This window comes from Amblyraja radiata, chromosome 38 (assembly GCF_010909765.2).
Source record: "Amblyraja radiata isolate CabotCenter1 chromosome 38, sAmbRad1.1.pri, whole genome shotgun sequence".
Classification (NCBI taxonomy): Eukaryota; Metazoa; Chordata; class Chondrichthyes; order Rajiformes; family Rajidae; genus Amblyraja; species Amblyraja radiata.
The window spans coordinates 12,588,704-12,604,321 of NC_045993.1; the positions used below are offsets into that span (position 1 = coordinate 12,588,704).

At 49.2% G+C, this 15,618-nt stretch overlaps 1 protein-coding gene across 3 annotated transcripts in view; it reads right to left on the reverse strand.

Annotated features, from left to right (window-relative positions):
* Positions 1-787: 787 nt before the first annotated feature.
* The window catches only part of micall1 (MICAL like 1), a 98,751-nt gene continuing 83,920 nt past the window's right edge, over positions 788-15,618 (reverse strand). For all 3 annotated transcript variants that reach the window (XM_033013603.1, XM_033013602.1, XM_033013604.1), the window contains 5 exons: positions 13,396-13,486; positions 12,807-12,880; positions 12,066-12,180; positions 4,990-5,036; positions 788-1,146 (listed from right to left, as the gene is read on the reverse strand). In XM_033013603.1, the coding sequence (XP_032869494.1) occupies positions 1,022-1,146; positions 4,990-5,036; positions 12,066-12,180; positions 12,807-12,880; positions 13,396-13,486 (452 nt within the window). In that variant the 3' untranslated portion in view covers positions 788-1,021. The remainder of the gene's footprint in view (positions 1,147-4,989; positions 5,037-12,065; positions 12,181-12,806; positions 12,881-13,395; positions 13,487-15,618) is intronic.

Below are 15,618 nucleotides of genomic sequence, written 5' to 3' on the forward strand. Positions count from 1 at the left end.
CGAGGGACAATTTACAGAAGCCAATTAACCTACAAACCTGCACTGGAGTACCCGGAGAAAACACATGGAGAACAGGAGAACGTGCAAACGCCTATATTTATAGGGATATATATATATATATATATATAGCGAGAGAGACAGCACCTATAGTTAGGATGGAACCCGGGTCTCTGGTGCTGTTGAGGCAGCAACTCTACCGCTGCCCCTCTTATCTCTTTGCAATGTTTTCAGCTGCAGGTGGTGACGGATTGATGGCACTGTGTCTCGTGAAACATGCAGCATCTACTATTAAAAGCTTGCAGAGTTGTGGGCCGTTTGTGGGTGGCCAAGTCTTCACGCACCCCGCCTGGCAGCAGCGGAAGACAGCAGGAAACGGGCGGGTCCTCAATCACACGGATTGAGATGGGAACACGGGTGACAAGCGGCAGCGAGCTCAAAAACTCCCCGTTGAAAGAGCTCCGAGCCAGTCTCACTCGAGCACCCAACCCTGCAGCTGTGAAAACCTTGCAGAAGACCACACGGTGGAAAGGAAACAACTTTAGCCGAGAGCAGAATTTCTCACCAGTTAGATTGAACAGCACGAAGCAAAAATAGCGCAGGGCTGCTGTTGGTTCTATTGCACGTACAACAAGTGATATATCATAAGCAGGCCAAATGTGTAGGAAAGAAATGCAGAGGATGGTTTAAATCGAAGAAAGTCACAAAATGCCGGAGTAACTCAGCGGGACAGGCAGCGTCTCTGGAGAGAAGGGATGGGTGACATTTCGGGACCCGAAACGTCACCCATCCCTTCTCTCCAGAGACGCTGCCTGTCCCGCTGAGTTACTCCGGCATTTTGTGTCTTTCGTCCATATATAGTAAGCAGGCTCGGCCAGCACATGAAGGATGAGACTTCTATGAATCAGTCACCAGACGCTGTGTGGAACAGCTCCCGACACAATCAGCTGTGCAAGGTCAGTCGGCTCGGCCCGGGGGGGGGGGGGCTACCCTGCAGCTCTCCATTTACCGCACCACTCCCTCATCACAAGTTCTTCTCCTTGCCAGTTTTAGACTTCCCCTCGGGTTTGTTGCTGAGAAACTTCAGCATCTTCTTCGGTTTGAACTTTGCCTTTTTCTTCACGTCGCTGCTTGGTTCCTTGTGGAAATCTGTTTAGGAAAAAGCAGTGGTTAGAGACCGTATTTCGGCAGCGTGCCGATAGCCCACAGTGGCTGAGCCTCAATCCCCTACACTCAGGGGTTGGCTGCCTGCATGGGGGACAAAGCCTGGATCCACAGGAGCGAGTCTGTAGAGGACGGAGGCTGAGACCGGGAACACATACACACATGGACACACAAACTAGGGTTGCCAACTGTCTCGTATTAGCCGGGACATCCCGTATATTGTGCTAAATTGGTTTGTCCCGTACGGGACTGTTCTTGTCCCGAATTTGACTGCTACTACTCGGGTCGAGGGGACTGTTGGGTCGGAGCGCTGTGTCCAGCCCCGCCTCACACGTCCTTACGTAGTGCAGCCCATGGAGTGCAGCAGCAGCAGCGCCTCGCACGTGGCCCCGTCGGTCGGCAGCCCGGCCAGATGTCTGACCTTCGGACCTTCGCTTACCGCCGACACCACCACCCCTCCTTCTCATGGCCGATCATCGGTTCCTGAGTTGGATGGGGTGCCGGACTTTGTGCGCGATGTCGCCCGGGTCAAAACTCCTCAGCTGGCCCGCAAGCTGGCCAACACCCGGGCCAACTCATCATTCACCCAGCCACGGCCGAGTCGGTCAACGAATTGCCGTCAGGAGTTGTCCCTAATTTTGATCTTTTGTTCCTTATTTGGGAGTGAGAAAGTTGGCAACCCTAACACAAACAGACACACACACATACAGACACACACACACGCACGCACACACACAGACAGACACAAACACACAGAGACACACACGCACGCATGTAATGTAATGCATGATTGCAGGTCTGGTTTGGGCTATGCTCTAGAGAGCCACCAAGGCTGGACCTGCAGCCACTCACCATGCTAACACAAGGCCCAGCACTTGATTTGTCTGCAAAATCAAGTCGAGAGTTAAGTGATGGACACAAAGTATTGGAGTAACTCAGTGGGTCAGGCAACATCTCTGGAGAGAAGGAATAGGTGATGTTTTGGGTCGAAACCTTCAGAATGAAAGAAGAAAGAACTATTCCTTTTCTCCAGAGATGCTGCCTGACCCGCTGAGTTACTGTTTATCTCTCCTTCGAGCTACTTGTAGTTGAGTTTAAATTTTAGTTTTAGAGATACAGTGCGGAAGCAGGCCCTTCGGCCCACCGGGTCCCTGCCGACCAGCAATACCCGCATATTAACACTATCCTACACACACTAGGGACAAAAAAAATGTTGACACAAATTTACCAACACACCTGTACGTCTTGGGATTGTGGGAGGAAACTGAAGATCTTGGAGAAAACCCACTCAGGTCACAGGGAGAACGCACAAACTGCACCCGGTAGTTGGAATCGAACCTGGGTCTCCGGAGCTGCATTCGCTGTAAGGCAGCATTTCTACCGCTGCGACACCGTGCCACCCCCCATCTATCTTAATGTTTTGAATTGTTTTTTTTTTGGAACGTTGGAGGTTGAGTGGAGACCTGATAGGAGTACATCATTCACCCCGATCACACGCTGGTTCTGTGTTACCCCACTTTTGCATCCACTCCCTAAACACTTTGTGGGCGATTTGGGATGTGGGAGGAAACCGGAGCACCCGAGGAAACCACAGGGGCACAGGGAGAAGGTGCAAACTCCACACAGACAGCACCCGAGTACAGGATCAGCGTCGTGATGCAGCGGCTCTACCAGCTGCGCCGCAGTGACCTCCCTCCCACTTAGGGAGGGGAAAACCCCCCTGCCGTTTCAATCAATTGAGATGGTGATTTCCAGTTCGGAATTCCATGGACTGGCAATGTTCTCCCTGTGACCACGTGGGTGTCCTGGCTCTGGGTGCTCCGTTTCCTCCCGCATCCCAAAGACATGAAGGTTTGCAGGTTAATTAGCCGCTGTAAGCTGCCCCCAGTATGTAAGAAGTGGACGAGAAAGTGGGATAACATAGAACTAGTGAGAATGGGTCAACATGGACTTGGTGGGCCGAAGGGCATGTTTCCATGCTTTATTTTTAGACATAAATGTATTCGGGTGAGGCAGCATCTATGGGACGAAGGAACAGGTGGCGTTTCAGGTCGAGACCCTTCTTCAGACTTCCCCCATACATAGATGCTGCCTCACCAGCTGAGTTTCTCCAGTATTTTTGTCTACCTTCGATTTTTCCAGCATCTGCAGTTCTTTCTTCAACGATATATTCAAGAGAGAGTTATGCCCCTGTCCCACTTAGGAAACCTGAACGGAAACCTCTGGAGACTTTGCGCCCCACCCAAGGTTTCCGTGCGGTTCTCGGAGGTTGCAGGTGGTTGCAGGTAGTGGAAGCAGGTAGGGAGACTGACAAAAACCTCCGGGAACCTGCGGGTACCGCACGGAAACCTCGGGTGGGGCGCAAAGTCTCCAGAGGTTTCCGTTCAGGTTTCCTAAGTGGGACAGGGGCTTTAGATATAGCTCTTAGGGCTAACGGAGTCAGGGGATATGGGGAGAAAGCAGGAACGGGGTACTGATTTTGGATGATCAGCCATGATCATATTGAATGGAGGTGCTAGCTCGAAGGGATGAATGGCCTACTCCTGCACCTATTTTCTATGTTTCTATAAACATTTCCTCCAGGTGCTTTGGCTTCCTCTCACATCCCAAAGACTTGGTGTTAGGGCGACGGCTAATGTAAATTAATGCTTAGAGCCTGTTATGTGAAAAATAACCAAATAGGAATTGGTGGGCACGTGTGAGAGAGAGCGTTGCAGGGGTACACGGAAATAAGTGGGTCATGAGGCTCTTTAGTTTAGTTTAGAGATACAGTGTGGAAACAGGCTCTTCAGCCCACCAAGTCCGCTCCAACCAGTGATTCCCATACCCGAGCACAGTCCTACACACTACCGACAATTTATTATTCTTACCAAAGCCAATTAACCTACAAACCCGTCTTTGGAGTGTGGGAGGAAACCGGAGCACCCGGAGAAAACCCACGCGGTCACAGGGAGAATGTAGAAACTCCATACAGACAACACCCGTAGTCAGGATCGAACCCGGGTCTCAGGTGCTGTGTGGCAGCTACTCTACCGCTGTGCCATTGTGCCGTTCTGCTCAGAGGTGGTACGGTCCAGATGGGCTGAATTAATTACCTGTGGCAGGTAAAGCATAAAAGTACTTTGCAACGTCAGAGTGGTTTCTCTTCAACTACTTATTGCAAAACATCAGGGCGGCACGATGGCGCAGCGGTAAATTTGCTGCCTTACAGCGCCAGAAACCCGGGTTCGATCCAGACTGCGTGTGCTGTCTGTATGGAGTTTGTACGTTCTCCCTGTGACCTGTGTGGGTTTTCCTCCGAGATCTTCCATTTCCTCCCACACTCCATGGACGTACAGGTTTGTAGGTTAATTGGCTTGGTATATGTGCAAATTGTCCCTGGTGTGCGTAGCATCGCATTGGTGTGCGGGGATCGCTGGTCGGCGCGGACTCGGTAGGCCGAAGGGCCTGTTTCCGCACTGCATCTCTAAACGGAACCAAAACATTTCCAAAGGCAGTCAATGTCAACACTAAAGGTAAACTGTGACCATCGTCATATAGCCCCCGCTGTGAAGGGAGGGGAAGACACAAGTCAATGGAGACCTGGTGGCACAAGGATGACCCAGGATTTAGTTATCAGGAGAGAAGCACTAGGCCATTTCAGGAAGACCCCTCCCCATACAACGCCTTTCTCCCAATTTCAGACAGACCATTCAGGTCTGCTTATACTCTTGTCCTTAGAGGGGAAACGGAGCAAAAATAGAGGTAGAATTAATGTGGTGTTGAAACAAACTGAAATGCTCAAAGACAACACCTCTGCACGACATTGAATGATAAAGATAATCTTACCTTTGTTTTTAATCATTGTCTCCAGCAACTTATCTTCCTCTTCCTCTCTGTAAGACAGTAAGGTGAGAATTTACCTTCAGTTTCTCTCTCAGACCTGCTTGTCATGTATCTGTACACTTTGAATGGTTCGATTGTAACCACGTATTGTCTTTCCGCTGACTGGATAACAGGCGATACAGGCTTTTCACCGTACCTCGGTATTCACGACATTAGCTAAACTGAACCGTCTCAGGGTGGATCTCACCATCCTCTGCCAGTCCCCCACCGCACGTTGTCTCATCATCTGCAGGAACTCTGTGCCCAACAGCCGGAGGAGGGAGTTGAGGCAGGGACTGTCACGTTTAGGCAGGTACATGGATAGTGTAGGAAGGAACTTTAGATGCTGGTTTAAACCGTAGACACAAAATGCTGGAGTAACTCAGCGGGACCGGCGGCATCTCTGGATAGAAGGAATGGGTGAGGTTACATGGATTGGACAGGTTTATAGGGGTATGGGCCAAGTGGGGCTAGTGTAAATGGGGCATATTGGTCGGTGTGGGCAAGTTGGGCCGAGGGGCCTGTTTTCCCGCTGTGTCACTCTATAGATAAACACAAAATGCTGGAGTAACTCAACGCCTCAGGCAGCAGCTTTGGAGAAAAGGGATAGGTGACATTTCGGGTTGAGACCGTTCTGCAGACTCTGAAGGTCTCAACCCAAAACATCACCTATTCCTTTTCTCCAGAGATGCTGCCTGACCGGTTGAGTTACTCCAGCATTCTGTGTCTTTCTTTGGTTTAGCCAGCATCTGCAGTTCCTTCCTCCACGACATGATTTACAGCCTGCGTTTGCCAATTCGAGGGACCTGCACCCCAGCTCCCTGTTTTGTTCATGTCATGAATGTCTAGCTGCTATCCTGGCCAGTTATCCTCAGGAAGATTGTACTCGCTCTACTGAACCCATTACCTTCAGGACACTAGCACTCTCCCTCCCACATACCTTATCCTTATCCAACTCATCAACGCCAAACGCCTGTAACAAACAATCCACCTCCATTATTGTCTTCACAGATTCTGTTCATCATTTACTGGACAGTAAATGTACCCTGCAATCTGGCGCTAATCTGTTCCAGGAAATATGCCACCAACATAGTCATAGAGTGATACAGCATGGAAACAGGCCCTTCATAGATTGATACAGCATGGAAACAGGCCCTTCATAGATTGATACAGTGTGGAAACAGGCCCTTCGGCCCAACTTGCCCACACCAGCCAACAATGTCCCAGCTACACTAGTCCCATCTGCCTGCGCATGGTCCATATCCCTCCAAACCTGTCCTATCCATGTACTTATCTAACTGTTTCTTAAATGTTGGGATAGTCCCAGCCTCAACTACCTCCTCTGGAGCTTGTTCCATACACCCACCACCACCCTTTGTGTGAAAAAGTTACCCCTCAGATTCCTATTAAATCTTTTCCCCTTCACCTTAAACCTATGTCCTCTGGTCCTCGATTCCTGTACTCTGGGCAAGAGACTCTGTGCATCTACTGGATCTATTCCTCTCATGATTTTATACACCTCTATAAGATCACCCCTCATCCTCCTGCGCTCCAAGGAATAGAGTCCCAGCTCCAAGAATAGAGACTCAACCTCTCCTTATAGCTCACAGCCTCTTGTCCTGGCAACAACTTGGCCCTGATAGAAGGTACATATTTGTACCTTCTCCTTGTGTCCATATTTTGTAGACAGATACGTTTAGTTTAGAGATACAAAGTGGAAACAGGCCCTTTGGCCCCATCAAGTCCACGCCACCCAGCGATCACCCCGTACACTAGTTCTATCCTACACACTAGGGACAAATTTACAGAGGCCAATTGACCTACAAACCTGCACGCCTTTCGGATATGGGAGGAAACCGGAGCACCTGGAGCTAACCCACACGGTCATGGGGAGAATGTGCAAACCCCGAGCAGACAGCACCCGTACTCGGGATCGAACCCGGGTCTCTGGTGCTGTGAGGCAGCAACTCTACCTGTGCACCACCGTGCCACCCTAAAGGTACTCATTACCCGACACCTGAATCACACAGGAGGTTTATACTCCACTTCATGCTGACAGCAAACCATATCCCACTATCATAGACATTACAGCACAGGAACACGCCCTTCGATCCACAATGGCATGCAGAACATGATGCTAAATTAAACTAATCTCCTCTGTCTGCATGCGATCCACACCCCTCTACTCTCTGCATAACCATGCGTCTATCGAAAAGCCTCTTCAATGCCACTATCATTTAGTGCCTCCACCACCACTATCTCTGCAGCGTGTTCCAGGGACCCATCACAATGTAAAATATCTTGCCCTGCACGAACCCATTAAACGCTCCTCCTCTCATCTTAAAGCCACGCTTTCTAGTCTTTGGCATTTCCACCCTGGGGAAAAAGGTTCCCACTGTCCACCCTAGCTACACCGCTCACATCTTAGATACTCCTATCAGGTCTCCCCTCAAACCCCAATGTTCCAGAAAATAACAATCCACAACATTAGCTAGAAGGAAACGTGACGCAGACCAAACCCGGCCCCGCTCTGCATAAATGGGGCATGTGTGGAAAGGGTGCAGACTTTCAAATTCCTAGGAGTCCTCATATCCGAGGACCTCTCCTGATCGGCCAACACCATCACAACCGTCAAGAGAGGACCACAGAGACTCCACTTCCTGAGAGTGCTCAGGAGGCACAACACCGAGGTGGCCTTCTACCGGGCGACCATTAAGACTCTACTGACACATTGCATGTCAGTGTGGTATGCGGGCCGCTCTGCTGCAGATAAGAGAGTGCTAAAAACAGCAGAGAGAATCACCGGCTGCCCACTGCCCTCTCTGGAGGATATTGCCACCTCACGCTACCGCAGCAGAGCTACTAACATCATCAAAGACTCCACACACCCCGGTCACCACCTTTTTGAACTGTTGCCCTCTGGCAGGCGTTACAGGTCAGCCAACTCACGCACCTCCAGACTCAGAGACAGTTTCTTCCCCAAAGCAATCTGCACACTCGATATGAAAAAACACTGAGTATAATTCATGCTGCACTCTTCCATGCTGCTACCCACCTCGCACTTTACTATCACCGTGTGCAATACTGATTATTTATTTATCTTGATACCTAGTTTTATAACATTGTTTTAAAATTGTGTCCTGTGTTTTTATGTTCGTGTATTATGCACCAATGGAGTGGCAATAATAATTTTGTTGTATGCAGTGCTTACAATGACAATAAAGTCATTCATTCAGGAGAGAAAGACACAAAATGCTAGAGTAACTCAGCGGGTCAGGCAGCATCTCTGGAGAGAAGGAATAGTTATTTTTCTCTTCTTTCATTCTGAAGAAGGGTTCTGACGGAAACATCACTTATTCATTTTCTCCAGAGATGCTGCCTGTCCTGCTGAGTTACTCTAGCATCTTCTGTATAAACCAGCATCTGCAGTTCCTTCCCGCACAGTGTAAGGACAGGTTGGACAAACTTGGATTGTTTTCTCTGGAGCATCGGAGGCTGAGGAGAGACATGATCGACGTATATGAAATTATCGGAGGCTAGATAAGGTAGACAGTCGGAATCTTTTACCGAGGGTGGTAATGACAAAGACGAGGGGGCTTAGCTTTAAGGTGAAGGGGGACAAAGTTTAAAAGATGTGGGGAGCAATTTTATTTACCCCACAGAGGATTGGTCGGTGCCTGGAAGGCGCTGCTGGGGGTGGTGATGGGGGCAGATATATTAGTGGCATTGATGAGGTTTTTGGGCACATGGATATGCAATGTCAGTGTATGGATCATTGCAGGTTGACGATAGCTTATCTTGGCATCATGTTCGGCACAGAGATTGTGAGCCCAAGAGCCTGTTCCTGTGCTGTAATTTTCGATGCTCTATTCCAAAAAATGTCTGCCAGGCACAATAATAATATATAATAATAAACTTTATTTATAAAGCGCTTTAAACAACCGCAGTTGCCACAAAGTGCTGTACATGAGAACTCATGGACAAAAAGTTATTACAAACCATTAAAAACCGTAAAACGAAGGACTAAAAACAGTAAAAATTAAAAGACATTAAAAGCACTAAGAACAGGAGCAATGTCTCAGCCAGTTTCGAAAGCCAGAGAATAAAAATGAGTTTTTAGGGAGGATTTGAAGATGGACAGTGAGGGGGCCTGTCTGATGTGCAACGGCAAGGTGTTCCAAAGTGCCGGAGCAGCAACAGAAAAGGCTCTATCCCCTCTGAGCTTCCGCTTAGACCGTGGTACCTCAAGGAGCAGCTGATCAGCTGACCTGAGGCACCGGGCAGGAGCATATATGTGGAGCAGCTCAGAGAGGTAAGGCGGGGCGAGCCCATTCAACGATTTGAAAACAAATAAAAGAATTTTAAAATGAACTCGAAAGTGCACTGGGAGCCAGTGAAGGGAGGCCAAAATTGGCGTAATGTGCTCCCTCTTTCGAGTTCCGGTCAAAAGGCGAGCGGCAGCATTTTGAACCAGCTGGAGACGAGCCAATGAAGCTTGTGCGACTCCAGAGTAGAGTGCGTTACAGTAATCCAGCCTAGATGTAATAAAGGCATGGATTACTGTTTCAAAATGCTGCCGCTCGAGGATGGGCTTCACCTTTGCCAGCTGCCTTAGGTGAAAGAAGCTGGACTTAACCACCGCGCCTATTTGTTTATCTAGTTTAAAATCACCGTCCATCCTAAAACCCAGGTTTAAAACTGTTGGCTTTACGGACAATGCCAGTGGACCCAAGTCAACAAAGGGAGGTTCACGGCAGCCATTGGGGCCAAACAAAATCACCTCTGTCTTTTTTTCATTAAGTCCCAGAAAGTTTAAGGCCATCCAGAACTTAATGTCCTCAAGACAAGACAGAAGTGATTTTAGAGAATAGTCGTCTTCTTTCCTGAGTGGCATATATAACTGGCTATCATCTGCGTAAAAGTGAAAGGAGATGCCATGCCTTCTTAAAATTGAGCCCAGAGGAAGTAGATATAGAGAGAAGAGCAGGGGCCCTAAAATTGAGCCCTGTGGAACCCCATATGCCAAGGGAGTGGAAGAGGATTCAAAGCCAGCAAGGCTTACATGCATGGTTCTGTCTGCCAGATAGGACCTGAACCATCCCAGGGCACTGCCACAAATGCCCACTTGGTGCTGTAATCGGGAAATTAAAATTCCATGGTCCACTGTATCGAAGGCGGCAGATAGGTCCAGCAAGACAAGAACCACATAATTACCGGAGTCGTTTGCCAGGAGGATGTCGTTAAAAACCCTTAGCAGAGCCGACTCTGTACTATGCATAGCTTTGAATCCAGACTGGAAAACCTCCCGAATATTGTGCTCATCCAGGAAGAGTTTCAGCTGAGCATAAACTACTTTCTCCATGATTTTAGAGATAAATGGCAACTTGGAGATCGGCCTAAAATTGGCCAGAACAGTTTGATCCAGGCCAGGTTTCTTAAGTAGTGGTTGCACTACTGCATGTTTAAAATTTACGGGGACAACCCCAGAACACAAGCTACTGTTTATGATGGCGAGAACCGACTGCCCTATACTCGGGAAAACCTCTTTAAAAAGAAGAGGAGGGACAGCATCACAAGGGGAACCCGACGGCTTAATATGGCTAACCACATCCTCTAGACCCGACAATGTCAGAGGCACAATAAGCCCAATGGGGAACATGGATCGGTGACGTTTTGGGTCTCGACCTGAAATGTCACCTGTCCATAGACACAAAAAGCTGGCGTAACTCAGTGGGGACAGGCAGCATCTTTGGAGAGAAGGAATGGGTGACGTTTCGGGTCGAGACCCTTCTTCAGACCCCTCCCCCGTCCATGTTCTCCAGAGATGCTGTCTGACCCGCTGAATTCCTCCTTCTACTCCGCATCTGTATTCAGGATGAGGTGTTCCAGACCAGGGCATCGGAGATGTCCTCATTCTTTAGGGAACGGGGGTTCCCCTCTTCTATTATAGATGAGGCTCTCACCAGGATCTCCTCTATATCCCGCAGCTCCGCTCTTATTTCCCATTCCCCTACTCGTAACAAGGGCAGAGTCCCCCTTGTCCTCACCTTCCACCCCATCAGCCATCACATACAACATATGATCTTCCAACATTTTTGCCACCTCCAACGGGATGCCACCACTGGCCACATCTTCCCATCTCCCACCCTTTCTGCTTTCCACAGAGACCGTTCCCTCCGTAAATTCCTGGTCAATTCATCCCTTCCCACCCAAACCACCCCCTCTCCGGGCACTTTCCCTTGCAACCGCAGGAAATGCTACACTTGTCGCTTTACCTCCCCCCTCGACTCCATGTAAGGACCCAAGCAGTTTATCCAGGTGAGGCAGAGGTTCATCTGCACCACCTCCAACCTCATCTATTGCATCCATTGTTCCAGGTGTCAACTACTCTACATCGGTGAGACCAAACGCAGGCTCAGCGATCGCTTCGCCCAACACCTCCGCTCAATTCGCAATAACCAACCTGATCTCCCGGTGGCTCAGCACTTCAACTCCCCCTCCCATTCCGAATCCGACCTTTCTGTCCTGAGCCTCCTCCATTGCCAGAGTGAGGCCCAGCGCAAATTGGCGGAACAGCATTTCATATTTTGCTTGGGTAGTTTACACCCCAGCGGTATGAACATTGACTTCTCTAACTTCAGAAAGTCCTTGCTTTCTCCCTCCTTCCCCTCCCCAGCTCTCCCACAAGCCTACTGTCTCCGCCTCTTCCTTCCTTCCTTCCTTCCTTTTTCCTGCCCCCCCCGACATCAGTCTGAAGAAGGGTCTCGACCTGAAACGTCACCTATTCCTTCTCTCCATAGATGCTGCCTCACCCGCGGAGTTCCTCCAGTATTTTTGTCTATCTTCGATTTTTCCAGCATCTGCAGTTCTTCTGAATTACTCCGGTACTTTGTGTATTAAGCAACATCAGCAGTTCTTGTTTCTGCAATAAGCCCAATATTATGCGGGTAGCTCATGGGTGATAGGTTTATGCTCCACCATCCTGTACCCCCTCACTGTCCCCCCCCACCATAACCTCATTTATTCTGCACGTTACCTACCGCTGTCTGTCTTCATCCAAGCTGTTGATGATGGCGTTTCTTTGTTCAATGACCGTGATCAACTCCTGCATCAGCTCTGCGTCCCGGCCCCGATCCTCGTCTGTCCAGTCTTTCTCTGCAGAGACACGCATGCATGGCAGTGATCAGCCTGAGGGGCCAGAGGCTGTCGTCGGCTTGTCCATGGTCAGTGATCAGTCTGAGGAGGTCCCCACAGTGGCACAACAAAGGAGTTGCTGCCTTACAGCGCCAGAGACCCGGGTTCGATCCTGACCACGGGTGCTGTCTGTATGGAGTTTGTACGTTCTCCCCGTGACCTGTGTGGGGTTTTTCCCGGTTTCCTCCCACACTCCAAAGACGTCCAGGTCTGCAGGTTAATTTGGCTTTGGTAACAATTGTAAGTTGTCCCCTAGTGTGGAGGATAGTGTTGGTGTGCGGGGATCGCTGGTTGGTGCGGACTGGGTGGGCCGAAGGGCCTGATTCCGCGCTGTACCTCTAAAGTAAAGCCTAAATCAGCGTGAGGAGGCTGGGACTGTGACCGTGTGGTCCTGATCAGCATGCGGTGATCAATGATCAGCATGTGGAAGTTGGGGGAGTGGATGGTAGATCTGGGCCAGTGATCAGTCTGAGGAGGCTGGGGCTGCGATCGGGCAGTTCTGATCAGCGTGAGAGGATCAGTGATCAGCATTAAGAGGATGGGCAGTGATAAGCAAGACCTGGGGTCATCATGCAGCAGACACTGACCTGGTTTGTTAAGAAGACAGCGCAGTTCATACTCCACGTCGGCCTGCCGCTCCTCCAGATTTTGCTGCTTAAAGCTGAGGATTGAGAGAGGAATCAGATTAGCCTGGATGTCAGACTGAGGGGCAGCAGAGAGAAAGGCTCTCAGCCACGTCTACTTGAAGTGTCAACAAACAGTATAACATTAAATTGCTTTGTAATTCAACAGTGAGTGTGTGAGGAGGAGGAGAAGGGGTGGGGGAGGAGAGAAGAGGGTGGCATAGAGGAGAGGGGGGCAGATAAGAGGAGGGGGGGCATAGGGGAGGGGGGGGGGCAGAGAGGAGAGGAGAGGGAGAGGGGGGCAGATAAGAGGAGGGCAGGCATAGAGGTGGGGAGCAGAGAGGAGAGGGGGAGCAGAGAGAAGAGGGGGGAGCAGAGAGGAGAGGGGGGAGAGGAGAGGGGCAGAGAGAAGGAGGGGGAGCAGAGGGGAGGGGGGCAGAGAGGCTAGACGGGGAAAAGGCCAGCTGTAGAGGGGACACAGATACCGTTCAGTCAGACGCGCTGCAGGGCAGGAGGTACTGAACCACCACACAGATAGACACAAAGCACTCACGTATAGACCAGTTCGGACTCACGGCGAACCAGCAAGTGCTTCTCATGGATCAGTTTGAACCAGTCGACCAGAAGATCATCCTCGTCGTCATCTGGAGATGAAAATGTGAACCGCATGTTGACAGGTGATGTGACACAGCCTGATCTGTCCCTTTCTCTCTCTCTCTCTCTCTCTCTCTCTCTCTCTCTCTCTCTCTCTCTCTCTCTCTCTCTCTCTCTCTCTCTCTCTCTCTCTCTCGTCAAGAGTATTTTATTGTCATTTGTCCCAGATAGAAGAGTGAAATTCTTATTTGCAGCAGCACCACAGAATATGTAAACATAGTATGTAGACACAAAATGCTGGAGCAACTCAGCGGGTGAGGCAGCATCTATGGAAAGAAGTAATGGGCGACGTTCTTTCCTTCTCTCCATAGATGCTGCCTCACCCGCTGAGTTACTGATTTTACCAGCATCTGCAGTTCTTTCTTCCACATATGTAAACATAGTACAATGTAAACAATAAATGAGAGAAAAAAAAGTTCAGTGTATAAGATCATAAGGAATAGAAGAAGAATTAGGCCATTCGGCCCATCAAGTCTACTCCGCCATTCAATCATGGCTGATCTATCTCTCCCCCCTAACCCCATTCTCCTGCCTTCTTCGCATAACCTCTGACACATGCACTAATCACGAATCTATCTATTTCTGCCATAAAATTATCCACTGACAGCCTCCACAGCCTTCTGTGGCAAAGAATTCCACAGATTCACCACCCTCTGACTAAAGAAATTTCTCCTCATCTCCTTCTAAAAGAACATCCTTTAATTCTGAAGCTACGTCCTCTAGTCCTGGACTCTTTCACTAGTGGAAACATCGTCTCCACATTCACTCTATTCACAAATACCCATATATATAGATCATATATTATCAAAGGTGCCAATTATAGTAGGGATTGTAATATCAAGTCCTCTAAGCTTAAGTAAAAAAAATAATATATATATATATATAATATATACACACACGCACATATGTACACACGAAAAACAGCAAACAGTTCTCCTTCCCTCCCCTACCCTAGTTCTCCGCCCTGTGTCACTGTCCTCTTGTGCAGGAGCTCCCACTGAGTTACTCCAGCTTTCTGTGTCTATCTCTTGATTAACTTTCCTGTTTGTAAGCCTCGTTGTCTCCTCAGCCAACAATGTTACTCCAGCACGTTGGGTCTCTGTGAGGAACACACATACAGTATCTGGTGCAGACCTGTGGAATGGGCTGGGGATGAGTGAACATGGGCACTCAATGGCCTCCTTCTTTTCCTTACCAACAGAAATTTCTAAATCCAAGCCCGAGACCAGGGATTTGAACACGTAAATGCAGGTCGTCATCTCCGGACTGACATGAACACTGGACGGCCATCTGTGGAGATTAAACTGAGGGCCTGTCCACTTGCCCGGGCGACAGTCATTGAACAGTAGGGGAGTTATCTCCACTATACGCTCAATGCAGATCCCTCATCCACAATCAGCTGAAGGTCTGGTCATCGTAAGGCTGGGCACGGGGAGTTTAGCACCCAGAAACAGGCAGGGCATGGGGAGTTGGCACCCAGGAACAGGTTGGCCTTCATAACAAGAGGGTTTCAGTATAGGAGTAAAGAGGTTCTTCTGCAGTTGTATAGGGCTCTGGGAAGACCACATCTGGGGTATTGTGTACAGTTTTGGTCTCCTAATTTGAGGAAGGACATCCTTGTGATTGAGGCAGTGCAGCGTAGGTTCACGAGATTGATCCCTGGGATGGCGGGACTGTCATATGAGGAAAGATTGAAAAGACTAGGCTTGTATTCACTGGAGTTTAGAAGGATGAGGGGTAATCTTATAGAAACATATAAAATTATAAAAAGACTGGACAAGCTAGAAGCAGGAAAAATGTTCCCAATGTTGGGCGAGTCCAGAACCAGGGGCCACAGTCTTAGAATAAAGGGGAGGTCATTTAAGACTGAGGTGAGAAAAAACTTTTTACCCAGAGAGTTGTGAATTTGTGGAATTCCCTGCCACAGAGGGCAGTGGAGGCGAAGTCACTGGATGGATTTAAGAGAGAGTTAGATAGAGCTCTAGGGGCTAGTGGAATCAAGGGATATGGGGAGAAGGCAGGCACGGGTTATTGATAGGGGACGATCAGCAATGATCACAATGAATGGCAGTGCTGGCTCGAAGGGCCGAATGGCCTCCTCCTGCACCTATTTTCTATGTAA